The sequence below is a fragment of the Curcuma longa genome, chromosome 8, assembly GCF_044706935.1.
Source record: "Curcuma longa cultivar G26 ecotype Majalengka, Jawa Barat chromosome 8, ITB_CL_G26_1.1, whole genome shotgun sequence".
NCBI classification, from domain to species: Eukaryota; Viridiplantae; Streptophyta; class Magnoliopsida; order Zingiberales; family Zingiberaceae; genus Curcuma; species Curcuma longa.
Window position 1 is genome coordinate 4,916,008 of NC_133868.1, and position 19,356 is coordinate 4,935,363.

Sequence of the window (19,356 nt, forward strand, 5' to 3'; positions counted from 1 at the left end):
GAAAACAGCGGCCGACGCCTCTGCCACCGCCGCCGAGATCTCCCACATGAGTATGGCCACCTCCGCGACATCGGCATCAGCCTCCATGGATCCGATCTGTGGCGCTTGCCGGATCACCACGCGAAGGAGGAGGGGGAAGAGGCGGCTGCAGGACCGCGGGGCTCGAGGAAGGGGCCCGATGCGGAGGTCGAAGACGAGGAGGAGGAGGAAGATGGAATCTGGTGACGGGACGAAGCCAGTAGAAAAAAAACGGATATTTTTGACATTTTATATCTTTAATTTCTATTTCCTTTCTTTTTAACCTTCCTTTCCTCCCAAACAAGGTTACTTTTCTTCTCCTCCCTTCCCTTCCCTTCCCCTCCCTTCCCCTTCCATTAATGAACCATCCCTCACCCGATCCAAACAGAGCGTAAGATGCCAAAGGGTACTTGCCGGATCACCACGCGAAGGAGGAGGGGGAAGAGGCGGCTGCAGGACGGCGGGGCTCGAGGAAGGGGCCCGATGCGGAGGTCGAAGACGAGGAGGAGGAGGAGGAAGATGGAATCTGGCGACGGGACAAAGCCAGTAGAAAAAAAAGGGATATTTTTGACATTTTATATCTTTAATTTCTATTTCCTTTCTTTTTAACCTTCCTTTCCTCCCAAACAAGGTTACTTTTCTTCTCCTCCCTTCCCTTCCCTTCCCCTCCCTTCCCCTTCCATTAATGAACCATCCCTCACCCGATCCAAACAGAGCGTAAGATGCCAAAGGGTACTTGCCGGATCACCACGCGAAGGAGGAGGGGGAAGAGGCGGCTGCAGGACGGCGGGGCTCGAGGAAGGGGCCCGATGCGGAGGTCGAAGACGAGGAGGAGGAGGAGGAAGATGGAATCTGGCGACGGGACAAAGCCAGTAGAAAAAAAAGGGATATTTTTGACATTTTATATCTTTAATTTCTATTTCCTTTCTTTTTAACCTTTCTTTCCTCCCAAACAAGGTTACTTTTCTTCTCCTCCCTTCCCTTCCCTTCCCCTTCCTTCCCCTCCCTTCCCCTTCCATTAATGAACCGTCCCTCACCCGATCCAAACAGAGCGTAAGATGCCAAAGGGTACCGTAGTAAGAGGGATGCTGGTAATGCCTCAAATCATTTGCATATAGGCAACTCACAAACATAAAAATTGTATATAAACTTTTTTTAAACCAGAAGAAATGGATTCAATTTCATGAATTTTTTTCATCTGTCATAAAGTAAATTTGAAAATGTAAACATTTCATTATCTAGTAGTTAATGTTTCAAATTTTCCATCCTATCAGAGCAAATCATTCTACAATGTCCCGTTGTAATTGAGACTCGAATTGTGGATGTTTGAAAATTGCTAGAGTGTCGTTGTTACTATACTGTAGTTTAGTCGTAGAATAATATTTTATTTCTTTTTTCTATCAAGATTAAGATGTCTTTTAATAAGATGTGAGACTCATTAAACTTTTTTATTTTTTGATTTCGAAATTCGATAATCTTTTTCCGTGACTGAATTTAAAATAATATTTTTTTATTATCTAGGTAGGGCCCTTATCAATAAGGCTCAATACCTATAAGGAAAGGTAGGATAGAAATGATAAAAAAGTGGAAGAACAAAAAGAGAGGATTGAGAATAATTTAAAATGATCCTTTGTCTTTTTTTAATAGTATTTTATTGAATTACATATATAGATTTTAAAATTTTTCATTTTGCATATCTAATTTTTTATAATATTAAAATCATATAGTATATTCATGTTATATCTCTTCATTTTTTCACGAAATAATCACCTACCTCCGAACCAAAAGGAAAAATCCAAACTATGCTTATAGGATCATTTTGATCCAAAAATGAATTATTTTTTATAGAGTTAATATTATTGATAGCAACTAGATAGATGCCTTAATTTTCATATCTACCTATCTTGTCATTGTATGCTCTCCAATTACTCCTTTGTCGTGGTCAACTACAACTTTCTGATTTATCTCTTTACATATAATCGTGGATGGTGAATTTCACTTTTTTTTTTGTTTTTGTTGAAGTATGCTCTCCAATTAAATCAACCTTCCATGTGGAATCCAAACTAACTTCCTTAAAAACCTTTTAAACTAATATTAATTTATTATCATATATGATCTCATTGACAAAAATAATTTTAAGTAAAACAAAATTAAGCATAAAGTGTTGCTATTATTGGTAGGTAATATAAGTCAATCTAGGGCTCTAAGGCCCAATAGATTATCCTGACTTTATATATGATCTATCTATAGGTCAATATATCTATATATATATATTATATATTATGAGGGATTCGGGTCAAGCTTAAGCGCTTGTTCTATTTGATCGACTGCATGATTCGTTGCCGACACAAACATTCTTCAATGCCGTTGTTGCCTATATAAATCTCCCATCTCTCTCTCTCTTCCCCAGATCTGATCTCTTCTCACTCCATCTCTCGCACACTCGCTTCCTCCACTTCCTCCGCTGCACCTCTGCCATCGTGCTGGGATCCGTGGAGATCTCGTTTAGGATTTCGCAAAAATCGGCATCAGGTCTTTCGTTTTCAGACTCTCGGTAACCATTCTCTTGATTTCGTTCCTATTCTTGTTGCGATCTGCGCAGTGGTTTTTTATGCTGTTCTTCTTTGGTGATTGTGGTTGTTTTGGTGGGGTTTCTTTCCTGATCAGGTAGATGTTCGTAAGATCTGCGCGGGCGATAGTGTTGGTATTCTTGGCTCAATTCTCGAACTTCCAAGGTTTTCTGAAAAGAAATAATTTGTTCGTTTTTTTTCTTCTATCGGTGTTTTAAGCACTGTGAGGGTGAGATTCGTGGATTGGTCCTTTGGGGATGCAATTCTAATCAGCAGTGGTTTTATTGCTGGTGTGCTGTTGAGGGAGTTGCTAGATTGACCTAACTAGGTTCTGGTTGCTTCTTATTTTTGTTGCTTGATTAAAAAAAATGGATTTTTACCTGTTTCCCTTCCTTTTCACCAAGTCTGTGCTATGAAACACAAGTATAGTCGCAGAGTCTATATTTTTTTCACTTTGTTTTATCTTTAATTCATATGGTTTCTTTCTCCATTACTTCAATTATCCTTTTTCTTATTCGTTTTGTTGACATCCTACAATATGTGTTTTGATTTCAGTTTCTCCTTTTTTTTATGACGATAAGTTCTTAGAAACATCTGGCTCTTGCAGGTTTTTTACTCGTTAAAATATCACAGTTACTTTGTGATTCTTCTTCAGAAATTTTGTAAAATATCACAGTTACTTTGTGATTCTTCTTCAGAAATGTTGTATCACAGGCTTGTTGGAGTTTAGGCCACTATTGAACACCTTGTGCTGATTCTAAACCTATTCTGCTGCAGGGTCTCATATGCTTAGACTTTGGATGTTATTTTGAGTATCCTGATACTTAGCTCTCTGCTAGAGCTCTATTTCCAACACGATGAGGGGGAGAGATGGAGGCCAAAAGAAACACTTGGTCCCATCATTGTGTATCGGGTTCCTTTGTCTAATTGTTTTGGTTCTATACTATGGCTCCTTTGGTACTCAAGGGCAGCATGCTAACTCTGCAATTGAATATGGTACCAAATTTTCAAGAACGATTGGCTGGTCTAGTGTGGATAATTCAGAGTTAGGAAAATCGGATGAGTCTATTTTTAGTCAGGAGGGAGATGATGGCCTCCTACCAAAAAGCTTTCCTGTAAGTGAAGTTGGAACTAGCCATTTGTCTTTTGGTTCATCAATGAATTTAGAAACTCTAATTATTTTTCTCTACTTTCCTACAGGTCTGCGATGATCGACATTCAGAGCTCATTCCTTGCCTAGACAGAAATCTTATTTACCAGACTAGACTTAAGCTAGATTTGTCTCTGATGGAACATTATGAAAGACATTGCCCACAGCCTGAGAAGCGCTACAACTGTTTGATTCCCCCACCAACTAGCTACAAGGTTAGACATGCAATGTCTCTTTCAGAGATGTCCTGAACGTTTTACTTCATTTTCTGTGTGACTGTGCTGTTTCATGTTCTCTGAGTCTTCTAAGTACCTATTTTTGTATATGATGCTGTAGGTACCAATAAAGTGGCCACAAAGCAGAGATGAAGTTTGGCAAGTAAACATTCCTCACACACATCTAGCACATGAGAAATCTGACCAGAACTGGATGGTTGTAAAGGGAGATAAGATTGTTTTTCCAGGAGGTGGAACTCATTTTCATTATGGAGCTGATAAATATATTTCACACATTGCAAATGTAAGTCCACATTTTGTGAATTAATATCATGAAAAGTTTCTTTTTTCTTTTTAAATTATGCTTCTATCATTCACAATGGGGGATGCTTATGAAATCTTCTTTTTCAAATTGACTAGTCATTTTTGTCCTCTGGGCCTTATTTTCCCTAGCAGCCTCTTGTCTGGTTCACTCATTGATTTGTCTTGAAACAAAGAAAACTAATTCTTTATTTGGATTGACAGATGCTTAACTTCTCGAACAATATACTAAACGATGAAGGAAGACTTCGTACAGTTCTGGATGTTGGTTGTGGAGTTGCTAGCTTTGGAGGATATCTCTTGTCATCTGATATCATAGCTATGTCTTTGGCACCTAATGATGTTCATCAAAATCAGATTCAATTTGCACTTGAGAGGGGAATTCCTGCCTACCTTGGTGTCCTTGGTACTAAGAGGCTTCCTTATCCAAGCAGATCTTTTGAATTTGCACATTGTTCTCGATGTCGAATTGATTGGCTGCAAAGAGATGGAATCCTTCTCCTTGAGTTAGATAGGCTGCTTAGGCCAGGAGGCTATTTCGCTTATTCATCTCCTGAAGCATATGCACAAGATGAAGAAGACCTGAGAATTTGGAAACATATGAGTGCACTAGTCGAACGAATGTGTTGGAAGATTGCTGCCAAAAAGAACCAAACTGTAATATGGGTTAAACCATTGACAAATGATTGTTACATGAAGAGAGCACCAGGAACTCAGCCACCTCTGTGCAAATCTAATAATGATCCAGATGCCGTTTGGGGTGTCCCAATGGAGGCTTGTATTTCTCCTTACTCTGAACGTGAGTACTGAGCTTTTTATGGGGGAATATTGATCCTAGATATAACATCTTTCTCTATAGATCTATATATATATATTGAGGTATCCTATATTTCATTGGGTAGATGTTTTGGATATTTGATTAGTTTTATCCTAGAAAAGTGAAAATTGCTGATTTAAATAGCAGCGAGAATTTAGCATTGACCCTCTGGATTAGAGGATTCAAACGATGATAAGGAATTAAACTATGTTGCACTAAACTAGGAATTTTAAACATATGTCTCAATCAGAAGCCTTCAATTCCTTCTCTAGCATAAGTTTTGTTACCATACTCCATGCTACCTAATGTAGGTATTTTCTGAAATCAATGAAATTAGAAAAGAATTATGAATAAATCTGTGTTTCATTCATTGAACAATGATACAAATATATATACAACTCTATGATTTCTAGCTTAGGAAAAAAATCCTTATCATCTCTTTCCATTATTATTTTTATTCCTTATTTTCAGTAATCCTTATTATCTCTTTCCAACATTATTTTGATTTCTAATTTTCCGTGATCCTTATCATCTCTTTCAAACACTCCCTCTCAAGTTGGTGAATGGATATCAATCATTCCCAATTTGGACTTATTTTCTTCAACAACGGTTTAGTAAGAAGGTCAACAACTTGTGATTCTGAAGGCACATAACAAAGATGGATCTTCCCATGTTCAATCTCAGATTTTATAAAGTTTCTATCGATACGAACATGCTTTATCTGATCATGTTGAATAGGATTGTGAACCATTGCTATAGCTAACTTATTGTCACCATACAATTTCATTTTGTCTTCAAATTGAACATGTAAGTCTACAATAGTCATTCAATCCAAATTAATTCACACATCCCTTGTGCGATGACTCGATATTTTACCTCTGCACTACTCCTTGAAACAACTGTTTGTTTCTTGCTCCGCCATGTAACAATATTCTCCCAAACTTTAGTGCAATATCCAGTTGTAGACTTGCTACCTTCAAGTGAACCGGCTCAATCAGCATCGGCAAATCCTTAAACTGTTCTATTATCACTTTTCTTGAGCAGTATACCTTTCCTTGGAGTCCCTTTCAAATATTGAAGAATCTGGTCCACTGCAATTTGATGTCTCACAGTGGGGGCATGCATAAATTGAGTAACTATACTAACACCATAGGCAATATCAGGCCTAGTAAGTGATAGATAGATTAGTTTTCCAACAAGATGTGTATACCTCTCTTTATCAGTTGGAGCATCATCGTTTGAATTTTGTTGCTTCCAATTTATTTCCATTGGAGTACTTGCTGGATGACAGCCAAGTTTTCTTGTTTTCTTTAGTAGATCGATATATTTCCTTTAGGAAATGAAAATCCCGGTTTTGTTTCTAGCTATTTCCATTCCAAGGAAATATTGAAGTCTTCCAAGGTCTTTTACCTTGAATTCAGATTGTAGCAGCCCTTTGAGGTTTGCAATCTCATTGTCGTCATCGCCCGTGATCACGATATCATCAACATACACAATCAAAATAGATTTCTTTCCATCCCTTGACTGTTTGACGAAGAGAGAATGATCTGCTTGACTTTGTGTGTACCCAAAGCTTTTCATGACAGTGCTAAATCAAGTGAACCACGCCTTAGGAGATGGTTTTAATCCGTATAGGATCTTCTTTGACTTGCAAACTGATCTTAATGTTTCCTTGTTCTCGAACCAAGGGTATCTTCATATAGACTTCATCATTAAGAGTCCCATTTAGAAATGCATTTGAAACATCTAATTGATGGAATTCCTAGTCTAAGTTTCCTGCAATGGATAGAAGCGCGCTTATAGAATTTAGCTTTGCAATAGGTGCAAATGTTTCTTCATAGTCAAGCCCATATGTTTGTGTATCCCCCCTTGAGCCACCAAACGTGCTTTGTGCTTCTCTATCTTGCCTTCTAGTCCTATTTTAATAGAAAAAATCCATTTGCAACCTACTACCTTCTTTCCTTTGGGCAGATTTACTATTTCCCAAGTGTCATTATCATTCAAGGCTTTCATTTCTTCAAAAACAACATCCCTCCACTTTGAATTTTTTAAGGCATCATATATATTTGTAGGAATCTCCACGTGAGCAAGTTGAGAGACAAATGCCCAATGATTGTTAGACAACTGATCATAAGATACATACCTTTCAATTGGATGTTGAGTACACATCCTTGTCCCTTTCCTCAGAGCAATGGGAATGTCTAGATCATCTTTAGGAACATTTCCTTGTGGATCTTGTGGTGGATCCGCCATTAGTTCTGATGATTGGACCTGCTGAGTGACTCGGGGCCTCCTTGAATAAAGAATTGGTTCATTTTGTTGTTATAAAGGCTGCAAAGGTTCTTGACTAATTTCTGTGATTACATTATGTGATGATGAAGGTGGGGGAGTCCCAATGAGTAAGGGTGATACATGTAAAGAGATTGAAGGATCCTAATGATTAGCTTCCCTTGAATTCTCCCCTTGAAGATAATCATTAGAATAGAAGGATTCATCCTCCAAGAATGTAATATCATAGGACACATGGAATTTTCTTGTGATAGGATTGTAGCACTTGTATCCTTTTTGAGTGGGTGAATAGCCAATGAAGATGCATTTGAGGGCTTTTGGGTCAAGTTTCCCATGTGTAGGATTGTTGTTATGTACAAACATTGGATGCCCAAATACTTTTCATGGGAGAGAGTTAAAATGACAAATATAAGAGAATTCATTTTGGAGACAATTGATTGGTGTGTTGAATTTAAGGACTTTTGTTGGAACCCTATTAATGAGGTAGGTTGCAGTTAAGAGGGAGTCACCCCAAAAGTAATGAGGGATAGAATTGGTGAGCATGAGAGATCTTGCTACTTCTAATAGATGCCATTTTTCGGTTCTGCAATCCTATTCTGTTGAGGTGTAGATGGATATGAGCTTTGATGAAAAATGTCATTTTGAAGAAGGTAATCCCTAAGGTTGTGAGCAAAGTATTCTCCTCCATTATTTGTGCAGAGTATGTGGATGTTTCATTGGAATAAATTCCTTATCATTTTATGAAATTGTGGAAACACATACTTGACATCAAATTTATGTTTAAGGAGATAAACCAAACAAGCATGAGTATGGTCATCTATGAATGTGATGAATCATCTCTTGCCTGTTAAATCCTCCACTCTAGCTGTTGTTGGGGTTTTTCACGGGATACGAACGTATGTTTTCGAAAAACATGTAATGGAAGCGAAACAAATTTTCTTAAAAGTTTTGTGCATCCCAAAAAACAAGATCATACATGTGTAAGACATAAATATAGATCAAAAAGAGTTGTTTAAAAGTCATACCTTTTCGACGATGTTAGATGAAAAGAAATCACCTAACAAGCCTCATAAGACTTGCCTTTATTAGTATCCATGCCGAGATATCTTTAAGATGACTTCGCAAGCCATAAGTTGTCTCTCCGTTTGGTACTAGCCAAATCAAGGAGACGACACGTGAGAAGAGAGAGGCCGACGACTTTAAGGAGGAAAATCGACGACTCTAGGAGTTCTTCCTTTCGAGGACGATCCAAGTGAGGAAGGAAAGAAGAGGGCGAAGGGCTTGTAGGTGGCACAGGAGGGGGAAGACCCTCTTGATGGGCAATGACAACAAAAACAAAAGAAAAATAAAAATTCTTCTTTTCTTTGTTCCATGGAGAGGTATTTATATACCTCTTCATTAAGGTTTGAGGGACTAGCCCAATCCCGTATTATATATGTAGGCCTGACTCACTTACAAGAGGTGTGAACAAAAATCCAAGCCCATGTCGCATGAATAGGCTCAACTTGCCTGCATGAGGTGTGACCTATAAGAGGTCTCAAGTGCGGACCTATAAATATTTTTTGTATTTGTCTTTTACTTGGTTCAACCAGACTTAATCTATCTTTCTTTGAGAATTTTATTCTCTAATTTGTTTTTAAGTCTTTAAGATATACTCATAGTGCATGTGATCCAATAGGTTCTCGGTTATATTGACCATTCATAATTAATTATTAATTATGAATAGATCATGAGTGTCACGTAGTAATACATCATGATTCTCAATTGATCGAAAAATTACGGTTGATTTCAGAACATATTTTGAATTATTCAGCAGCTACAATTATTAGTGCCTTTGTTCCTTTCACCTATCTTATACCTATTTGGTTCAGGATATAGTCTATGTGTCAGTTTCCATTAGGTTGATTACGTCACATCTAACTTAAGTAGTAGTTCCTTGTTCTGTAGATTCAAATTATTCAAAAACACATGTCTAAGAAGACCATCCTTTTGACATGTTTGCTTTGACCAAAGACTTACAAGTAATAATCTTGACAAGAGGTTATAGGGTATACGTCTCTTTATAAAAGAAGTGGTGAATCCTCTATGAGTTATTCAAACACCTTCGGGCATATTGACCTATACCCAATCATCCTGGACATACACCTTTTAGGAGATGTTTTGCTAAGATATCAAAGTATAAGCCTCTATGACCAAGATGACTTGAATATTTCAAGTCTAAGGAAACTTGCATTCGAGCTGTAATGAGATCTTTATTGATATATAAAGAACCACATAAAGTCTTACAGCAGGTCACATTCGATGAACTAGTTATCTTTAATTAGCATCCACATGTTAACTTTCAACATCCCTATGTTTCCAGCCAGCGAGGATTGACCGCTTGGATAAATCAAGGAGTATAACATGTGCTAGTCTCATAGAATTGATGATGTCCAGTTTCATCAATTCATTGACTAAGGAAGATTTCAATACGTACATAATTACACATGATGAGATACTCACTAATTGTAATTTAATCACAATTTCTCTCATGATATGCTTTGTATTGTAGACTTCATTAATTGAGTTTAAGATCAAATCATATACATATAAAATGAACACTAAAATAGTGAATTTTCTTTTATTTATCAAATAAATAAGACAATACTTAAGGTGATTATCTTTAGGACACCTCTCAAATGTAACAGTTGCCTCCCAAATGTCACTATAAACTAGGTGAAATGGTTTAGAAGATTGATAATTGTGCATTGGATAACTTTGTTTTCTGGTTTGCTTAGTAAGGATGAATGACATAGTGAAAAAAAGATGATCATTATTAAGGAATAATTTTGGATACAAGTACTTCAAATATTGCAAACTTGGTGTCCTAAACGTCTATGCATAAGAGTACCTCCGAATTTTTTGAACTAGACATAGAGAGAGTAATTGGTGGCTTCGGTTATAGGGAAGAACTAGTGACATAGTAGAGGCCTCTTCGTTCTTCAGCATTACCAATCACCTTCCTTGAAGATGAATCTTGAAATACACAACAATAATAAAGAAATGTCATGCAAGACATATTTCAATTGAAGTCCTTGAACAAGAATATCTCCAATCCCTGCCACCGTAATTGCATTTCCATTTGCCATTGAATCTTTCACTTAATCAGTGCATATTTTGTAATTCGAAAAAGCTATGTATTGCCTCGTCACGTGGTCAGATGCAACGGTATCAACAATCCATTTATCTTTATAAATTTCTTTGTGATAATAAGGTCGATGAGATATTACCTCGTTGGGCGATTGCAACCTTAGGAGTGGAGTCCAAAAATTTTAGAATTTTGGTTTTTGTGGAATATGGACATCAAAATCTCCATTTGTTCAAGAGTAAAAGGTGTTGGAGGAGTCTTCTTTAGCTCATTGGATTTAGCTATGTGGGCTGATGGTTTTCATGTCCTTTGATTTCGTGGCTTCCAATTTGGGGGTTTTCCATGAATGTCCCAACAGGTTTCTTTAGTGTGATTTGACTTCTCACAATGCTCACACCATAGTTGGTTTTCTCTCCGTTTATGGAATTGTGGTCGAGTGGCTGCTAAAAACAGATCCTTTCGGTTGCTCTTCTGCGATGTTGAGAGTGGAAGGCTTCATCATAACTTTCTTCTTGCTTTCTCCTCGTTGAACTTCAGCAAATACTTCACGGAGGGAAGGAAGAGGTTTGACTCTCAAAATGCGACCTCGTACTTCATCCAAGTCTTTGTTGAGACCTTGAAGAAAGTCAAATATTCGATCCTTTTCAAGGACCTTGTTATACAACACTCCATCCTCAGCACACTTCTATGGAATTATGTAAAACAGATCCATTTCTTGCCATAAATTAATGGTTGTGATACTCAATCACTGTCATTGATCCTTGCTTTATGTTTCGCATATTTGATCAGATTTCAAAACATTGAGATGCGTTTTGAAGATCCGAGTACATCTCTTGGATTGCATTTCAAATTTCTTGAACATTTTTGTAGAATAGGCAAGTCTTTCCAATTTGAGGCTCCATTGAATTAATCAACCGAGCCATGACAATGGAATTTTCAACTTCTCATGCATTGTACGTTGCATTACTCAATTTTGGGATTGGTGTTTCACCAGTTAGATGACCCACTTTTCCTTTTCCTTGAATCACCAAAAGCGCAGATTGAAACCATTCTCTGAAATTTGACCCATTCAGTTTGTGTTGGGTAATTTGCAGAGAATGATTCATATCCGAAGTTGCGACGATGGTTCCAAGGGAATTTAACGAATCCATGGTCGAACTCTTGGTGTGATTGGGACCTAGCTCTGATACCATGAAATCAATGAAATTAGAAAAGAATTATGAAGAAATCTGTGTTTCATTCATTGAAAAATGATATAAATATATATACAACTCTATGATCTCTAACTTAGGAAAAAATCCCTATAATTAAGCCAAATAATTACATCATAACTAATTTGAAGGATTATGATTTTTATTCCTTATTTTCAATGATCCTTATCATCTCTTTCCAATATTATTTTTATTCCTTATTTTTAGTAATCTTTATCATCTCTTTTCAACATTATTTTGATTCCTTATTTTCCGCGATCCTTATCATCTCTTTCCAACATTTTCTAACATTAAATGAAGCAGTACTTTTTACTTAATAGTTTTTTTCTATTGATTGAAGCAGCGACTATATTATCTACTTAAAGAAATGCTTTGATTTACTCTATGCTCAACGTTTGACTATGAGATTATTTGCCTGAATTTTTTGTTGATTCTTAAACCTTGCCAACATAGCTGTGTCACAAAGTAATGGCATAGCCAGGAAAACATAACTTGAATTTTTGGGTGTTTTTCTAACTGTTAATTTCATAAAAATCCCACTTAGGATTAATAGGTTTCACATTTAACATATTACCTACATATTGCGGATATTGTGAGTTAACTCGACAAGTGATTGCATTTATATTGGTTGCCTTTTCCAAAATGACTCTTGGAATTGATACGTGTAAATGGCAAGCTTTTATCATGGAAAAACTGTACCATTCACAATCTCGAAAGTTTTACAGTTATTCACTGATCTTCCATTTGCCTTGTGTGTTATTAATTTGGTTGGCAGATCACTGATTTTGAATCCAAAAAAGGGCTTCTGGCCTCAGATTTATGACTGATCATTGTTTCCACAGGTAAAAATGATTATTATATACTCCAAGAAGACTTAAGGTGGTTTAAGTTGTGTATAAACTTTTGGATGTTGAGAATATGGCCATTGTATTAGTATAACTGAAGAAGACCAACTATAAAGGATAGTGCATATTGGTAGAAGTATATAATGATGCTTGAAATATTTAAATAGGAAAGGAGAGACTTTAAAAACAATTTTGTGATGTTTGAGTGCCTCATGCTAAATTGTCTTACAAAAGGTGTCATCTTCAGCTTCATCAAAAGTTACTGGCATGATAGCAAGCAAACATTTGTGTCTGGAGTGGAAATAGATTTGTGTATCATCACTGATATTATCCTTGATACATTTCACTGCAATAACCATGATTAAATGGGGTAGTTAAGCAAGGTTACATATCTTTAGCTCTTTTGTCACCGAAATTTTTTTATGCTAATTTTTTGTGAGTATTCTCTTTTGCAGAGATCCAAAGAGACGGGGGAAGTGGATTGGCTCCTTGGCCAGCTCGCTTGACAACCCCTCCTCCACGCCTTGCTGATTTTGGTATTTCAACAGACATGTTTGAAAAAGACATGGTAAATGTCGTAAATGTCATTGTATATCATGGTTCGTTAACAACAATGATTATAGTACAGACATGCAAGTAAAGAAGTGATTCTTGCTGGAACAGATTCGTTTTTCTAATGATGCACACATTTCACAGGAAATCTGGCATCAGAGGGTTGATAGCTATTGGAGCCTATTGGGTTCAAAGATCATGCCAAATACACTGAGAAACGTGATGGATATGAAAGCAAACTTGGGTTCATTTGCTGCTGCTCTAAAAGAGGTGCCTGTTTGGGTTATGAACGTTGTACCAGAAGATGGACCTAACACCCTCAAAATAATTTATGACAGAGGCCTAATTGGCACTACACATGATTGGTAAGCCTATATTTCCCTTATGAAGGAGACTATTCTGCTTATTACTACTGTATATTCCTTCCACATGTAACCTGTGCGTAATAATTCTGCATACATATTTGCCAACTATGTCGTTGGTGAGTTATTCAAGAACTATACATTCTTTATCATATCTGATTACATGCTTTTGTAGCTTGTTTGATATAGCTAGATTGCTTATTTTTTGTTAATAATGTCATTTATTTTCATGCTCCCCCATATTGCTCATACTCTATGCTTGTTTATTCTAGGAATGGCCTGTAAATTGATTACAGTAGCCTATTATACTACATAACTGTGAGGTTAATCTGTAACAGATTTTATCTAAACGATTGCCGTGTAGATATCATTCTTCGTATCTGATAGGAATAGCCTGTAAACCTTCTCTTATGGAGCTTAAGTGTAAAACATCAGTGCCTTTGGTTTGAACAGTTTATATTTTCCCATCTAATACAATGTGGGGCAAAAACAGACATACAATTTCCTGTTGATTGAAACATATCTGACGCAAGGAGCTCAAGTTTTACATCCACCTTTGTCCAATCATGCATTTTCCATATCCAATTGAAGCACTTAAAATTCGCTTTAGGCTGTCATTATTGTTTGTGTTCCAATTCGTTTCATGTCGCATTTTCCATATTAGTTGTTTGTGTTCATAGATGTGTGTTTTCTCTTTTTCCCCTCAGCCATGCATTGAAGCATTTCGCGGCTGTATCCAATAGATTTCTTTAGATATAAATCAACCGTGATTCTTCCTTTGAATTTTTAAAATGAGATATCGTGTTCTTGGCCATTCACATTGTTATATTCATCAAATCTTGGGCAGGTGCGAGGCCTTCTCAACGTACCCTCGGACTTACGACTTCCTTCATGCTTGGACCGTTTTCTCTGACATTGAAAAGAAAGGGTGCAGCGCCGAGGACCTGCTACTCGAGATGGACCGCATTCTTAGACCAACTGGTTTTGTGATCTTCCGGGACAAGAAGCCAATCATAGCCTTCATCAAGAAGTATCTGCCGGCTCTGCACTGGGAATCAGTAGCTACTGCAGACGCCGAAGCCAATTCAGATTTGGAAGACAAGGAAGGCATATTAGTGATACAGAAAAAGCTGTGGCTCATCGATGAAGGCACCAAGGATTCAGCATAATGCCCTTGGATTCACGGAGCTAACTAAAAGAAAAATATAAATGTCTTGTCTTATAAATCAATTCTTTTGGTATTCTTGGTGAGACTCGAATCTCTTAATGACTCGTCGGTATTATGTTTGTAGACTGAAGCAGGTAAGTGCTGTCATTTAGCACATTCTTATTCTTCTTTGGTAGCGTCTTGTTTCTGTACATGCTAATTGCCATCATCTTTGCTTTGTGGAATAAAAATTGAATGATTCTATTACCTACTTGAGTCTTAACTTTTGCCTACGCTATATCTCTAAATTTTGATGTTTGAATAAATAACTTAAGTTAAAATCATATTAGTATTTGATATGCATATTTAATGTATACATGACTTAGAGAAACATATAAAAAGAAGATTTAGTGCTGCCAAAGTCAATTGATAACTGGATGGCTTTAGGTTTGTAAAAATCTGAGTGACTAGAACATGGAGCATTCAAGTATAACTGAGCTAGGGGAGGCAATATACATGGATGTAGAGCTGTCAATTTGGATTAGATCAGTCGAGTTGATTCATCCTGTTGAACAATTTAAACGGATTGGGTTAAAATTTTATTAATCAATTTTAAATTAAGTTGAAGTGGGTCAATCTATCTAAACTCCTGATCTATGTGGGTCAGCTCATGGGTTGAGAAAATTTATTTTTTTCTTCTAAATTTAAAATTAAAAGAGAAAATTTAATAAATTAGTGGGCTTGATCTGTCTAAATCATAATTCAAATTTAAATATTTCAACTTGATCCGTTTAAACTACAATCTAAATTAAAAATTTTTAATATTTTTTTTAATTTTTTGATAAGTCCGTGGGTTAGCCCGCCTAATCCGAAACTGCCTTAAGTTGGGTTAGGTTGAAAATTTTCCAACTCGCTAAGTTAGTGGGTCGGCCCATCCCGTTCCATCATATGATGAGTTTTTAACAGGTTGATCCGCTCCGCTATGAGTTGGCTCGTTTGACAGTTCTAATTGGTGAAGATGTAAAGATAATACCTAGAGTGAGATAAGAGTTCAGATGCACTCGAGGTAACTGATGACTTCGAGACAAAGCGATCACTCTTTATGAGTTAAGTATTGAAATAATATATATCTAAAAGAATAAATCTCAACATAAATAAACCTAATTATTAGGACTATTAGGATGGTTGTAGTTGATATATTAGTTGATTAATGATTAAGTTGATACTATTTCAACTATTGAATAAAATATTTATGATCAACTAACGAGGCAAGTCAATCAATTGATATGGGTTGAGTCGATTAGCCAATTGACAAGTTGATTGGTCAACAAATAGACTATTCAACTATAGCTATAGTAAGAAACTTAGAGAGAATTATTGTAGGAAAAGAGTTGCATAAGGACAGTCACATCAATTAATGACTACATTGATGAGTCAACTGATGGAGCATTTTAGTTGACCAATTGATATCAACACATTAAACGATCAAAATAAAGTGAAGTTGGTTGGAGGTTAGTACTGTTCCTGATACAAAGAACAAATATTCCAAGTTTAAGTTTGACTTATAATCACTGATTTTTTCACCTCTAAAAATAATCTTAAGAGTAGAAAATAGAATGATGATTTAAAAATGATTCACTAATAGAGTTCAAAGTGGAGTAGAAATTAAAGGCTACTAAACTATAATATATTTATATAAAATATTTTATTTGACACGACCTAGTTTGATAAAACCACTTTGACTAACTCAGTTTACTGGTTCAGTCTAACTAATTTATTCATTCTATTTAACAATCAATCAGTCGAATTAACTCATCTAACCTACTTACTGAATTTAGTTCAACAGACCCATCGATGCATCCTACTTATTTAATTAATTAATTCGTTGGACTTGTTTTTCAACATTTCTGCTTTAACTTAACCAATCCATTTGGATTTTATCCTTCTCTCTTTTTTTTTTAAAATAAAAACCCTAATCCTACTTCATCAAATCAAATTAAAAAATATAATATATTTTATGAATCATATAAAAGATTTTACATTTATGAAATTATATTAGGATAAAAATTAAAAGGACATTTCAAATTTAAAATTATGTAAATAGTCAATAGAATATATGTTTTTCAAAAAAAAATAAAAATAAAAAGGCACCTCATATGTTTTATCTAAAAAATATCTTTAATTTTAATAATATTATAACAACTACCCTAGAGTTGTTACAACTTATTACTATGATTAATTGTTAGAACGTATAATAATTATTCTGTAGTTAGTTAATTCTTTAATGTGTAATAACTATAAGTAATTACTACAATCATTTTAAAATAATTTTAATTAATTTAAGATGATTTTATTAAAATTAAATAATTTTGATCAATTTAATAAAAATATTTTGATATAATAATATTTAAGATAGATATAAAGATTTAGAATTTATAATTTTAGGATTTAGTTATAATTGTATTATAACTATTTTAAAATTATTTTGATCATGATTTTGATGAAATTTAATTATTTTTATCAAGTTAGTAAAGACTATTTTAATTTTATCAAGTCCTAGGGATGACAATAGGTCGGATTTAAATCAAATTCTATATCTTCCATCCCTATCTCATTTATTATATCCATTTTTATTCCCATCTCCATTGAATATTTAAATTTTATCTTCATATTTATATATTTATCCCGTGCGACCCGTACGCGAGATCCGGATGGAACGACGTGGGCAAAACAGGTAGGATAAGGGGGGCCCCCAGAAGACACGTGGCAGCCCGAATCTCAGGCACACACCTTATCCCAGAGAGCGGAATACAGACACCTTATCCCCGCAGCCAGGAACAGCACCCCACACATGCCACACAACCAACCCCGCTAAAGTAACGAACATCTGCACCGAAGACATCTCACAGAACCAGGTAGGCATACTAGCCCCTAACCCACCTCCCAGTTAGGGCAAAGGCAGGACCAACACACCAGACCAACTCCTGCAGACCCACCTGATACCTCACAACTAACAGGAAGTAAAACCACAACCAAAGGACAACCTCCTAAGTAGGTCGCCGCAACATAAGCCGACCTCGTCACCAGGTCGCCGCACCATAAGCCGACCTCATCACCAGGTCGCCGCATCATAAGCCGACCTACACCGGAGGCCGACATGTACCAGGGGCCAGCGCCCAACTGTAGGCGCCCGGCCCTACCTAGAGGAAGGGTCTCCTATTGGTCTTCTCCACCACAACCCACATAAGAAGGCCAGAAGGGACCCGCCTACCTACACCGCTAGGAATACCAGCTAGGAGCGCCTCACACCAGTACATTTCACCCCCGCAGGTTGGCCACACCCAACAAGGAGATAACACCAAAGCAGAAAGAACAAAGCTCCTTCGCAACATCTATCCACAAGAGGCACTCCAGTCAATCGCAACCCTTCAAAGAAGATAAGAGGCAGGGGAGGACCGCCGGATCTGAAGAACTTTTCACACAGCGGACCCTGTAAGTCCGCCATCTCCTCCAATCCCACCCGACCTGAAGATTGGCAAACCCCTATTATCTCCTTCCTGGCGCGAGGCATTTTACCTGAAGACCCAGCACAAGCCCGGATTATCAGGAAGAGAGCTGTCCAATTCACTATGATAGGGGACACTTTATTCAAGCGAGCCTTCTCTCGTCCCCTACTTAAGTGTCTGGCGCCGGAAGAAGCAGAATACGTCATGCAGGAAATACATCACGGTTGCTGTGGCAACCATGGGGGAGAAAGAGCCCTGGCACGCAAGGTTCTTCTGGCGGGATACTTCTGGCCCACCATGCAGACAGATATACAGAAACTGGTCCGTAGCTGCAAGAGTTGCCAGAAACATCAAGTTCTAACCCACCAACCGGCCGAGCTATTAAAGACCTCCTCTGTGTCATGTCCCTTTGATCAGTGGGGCATGGATATAGTAGGACCCTTTCCTTTGGGGCCAGGGCAGAAAAAGTTCTTGCTGGTTGCGGTCGATTACTTCTCCAAATGGGTGGAAGCCGAACCTTTGGCACATATCACGGAAAAGAATGTCCTCAAGTTCCTTTGGCAAAACATAGTTTGTCGATTCGGGGTTCCCAGAAAGATAGTCTCCGATAATGGAAGACAGTTCCAGGGACGGAAGATCAAGGAATGGTGTGAAGGCTTACAGATACAACAAGCCTTTACCTCGGTATACTACCCCCAAAGCAATGGACAAACTGAGGTCATCAATCGGGAGCTCGTCAAGGGAATAAAAACAAAGTTGGATCATGCGGGAGGCTCTTGGGTGGATGAACTCCCTGACATTTTGTGGGCATACAGAACCACTCCACGGGAGAGCACGGGAATGACCCCCTTTCACCTGGTTTACGGAGAAGAAGCCGTGGTACCCGTGGAGGTAGGATGTCACTCTGTGCGGATAGACGCCTACAACGGCCCTGAAGAGAATGCTACTCGCAGAGCAGTGGAGCTGGATCTCATCACAGAAACCAGAGAGAGGGCCAACACAAGGTTAAAGGCCTACCGACAACGCATGGAGCATATGTATAACCGACGAGTTCGACTCCGCTCCTTCGCTGTAGGAGATCTCGTCTGGAAAAGAAAGATACCTATGGAAGGACAGGGAAAACTCGAGCCAAAATGGGAAGGACCTTACCAAGTCATGGGCCAACATACAGGAGGATCCTATTACCTAGCTGACTCGCAGCACAAGAGGTTGCCGAGGCCTTGGCA

General features: G+C 37.4%; 1 protein-coding gene across 2 annotated transcripts; it reads left to right on the plus strand.

Annotated features, from left to right (window-relative positions):
• Nucleotides 1–2,379: 2,379 nt before the first annotated feature.
• LOC141833203 (putative methyltransferase PMT3) lies at nt 2,380–14,880 on the plus strand. 2 transcript variants are annotated; one of them, XM_074720587.1, is made up of 8 exons: nt 2,380–2,572; nt 3,366–3,703; nt 3,789–3,953; nt 4,075–4,257; nt 4,479–5,073; nt 13,019–13,131; nt 13,260–13,480; nt 14,325–14,880. In XM_074720587.1, the coding sequence occupies exons 2-8, from the start codon at nt 3,446–3,448 to the stop codon at nt 14,644–14,646; spliced, it is 1,857 nt and encodes a 618-aa protein (XP_074576688.1). In that variant the 5' UTR covers nt 2,380–2,572; nt 3,366–3,445; the 3' UTR covers nt 14,647–14,880. The 2 variants fall into 2 exon arrangements, with proteins under 2 accessions (XP_074576688.1, XP_074576690.1); XM_074720589.1 differs by having other exon boundaries at nt 2,380–2,550.
• The last annotated feature ends 4,476 nt before the right edge of the window (nt 14,881–19,356 follow it).

Excerpts from the sequence above, each read along its gene's own strand:
- LOC141833203 (XM_074720587.1), top strand. The coding sequence starts at position 3,446 with ATGAGGGGGAGAGATGGAGGCCAAAAGAAACACTTGGTCCCATCATTG. Across the intron at positions 13,132-13,259 it reads ACATGTTTGAAAAAGACATG|GAAATCTGGCATCAGAGGGT; the intron begins GTAAATGTCGTA and ends CACATTTCACAG. Across the intron at positions 13,481-14,324 it reads ATTGGCACTACACATGATTG|GTGCGAGGCCTTCTCAACGT; the intron begins GTAAGCCTATAT and ends AATCTTGGGCAG.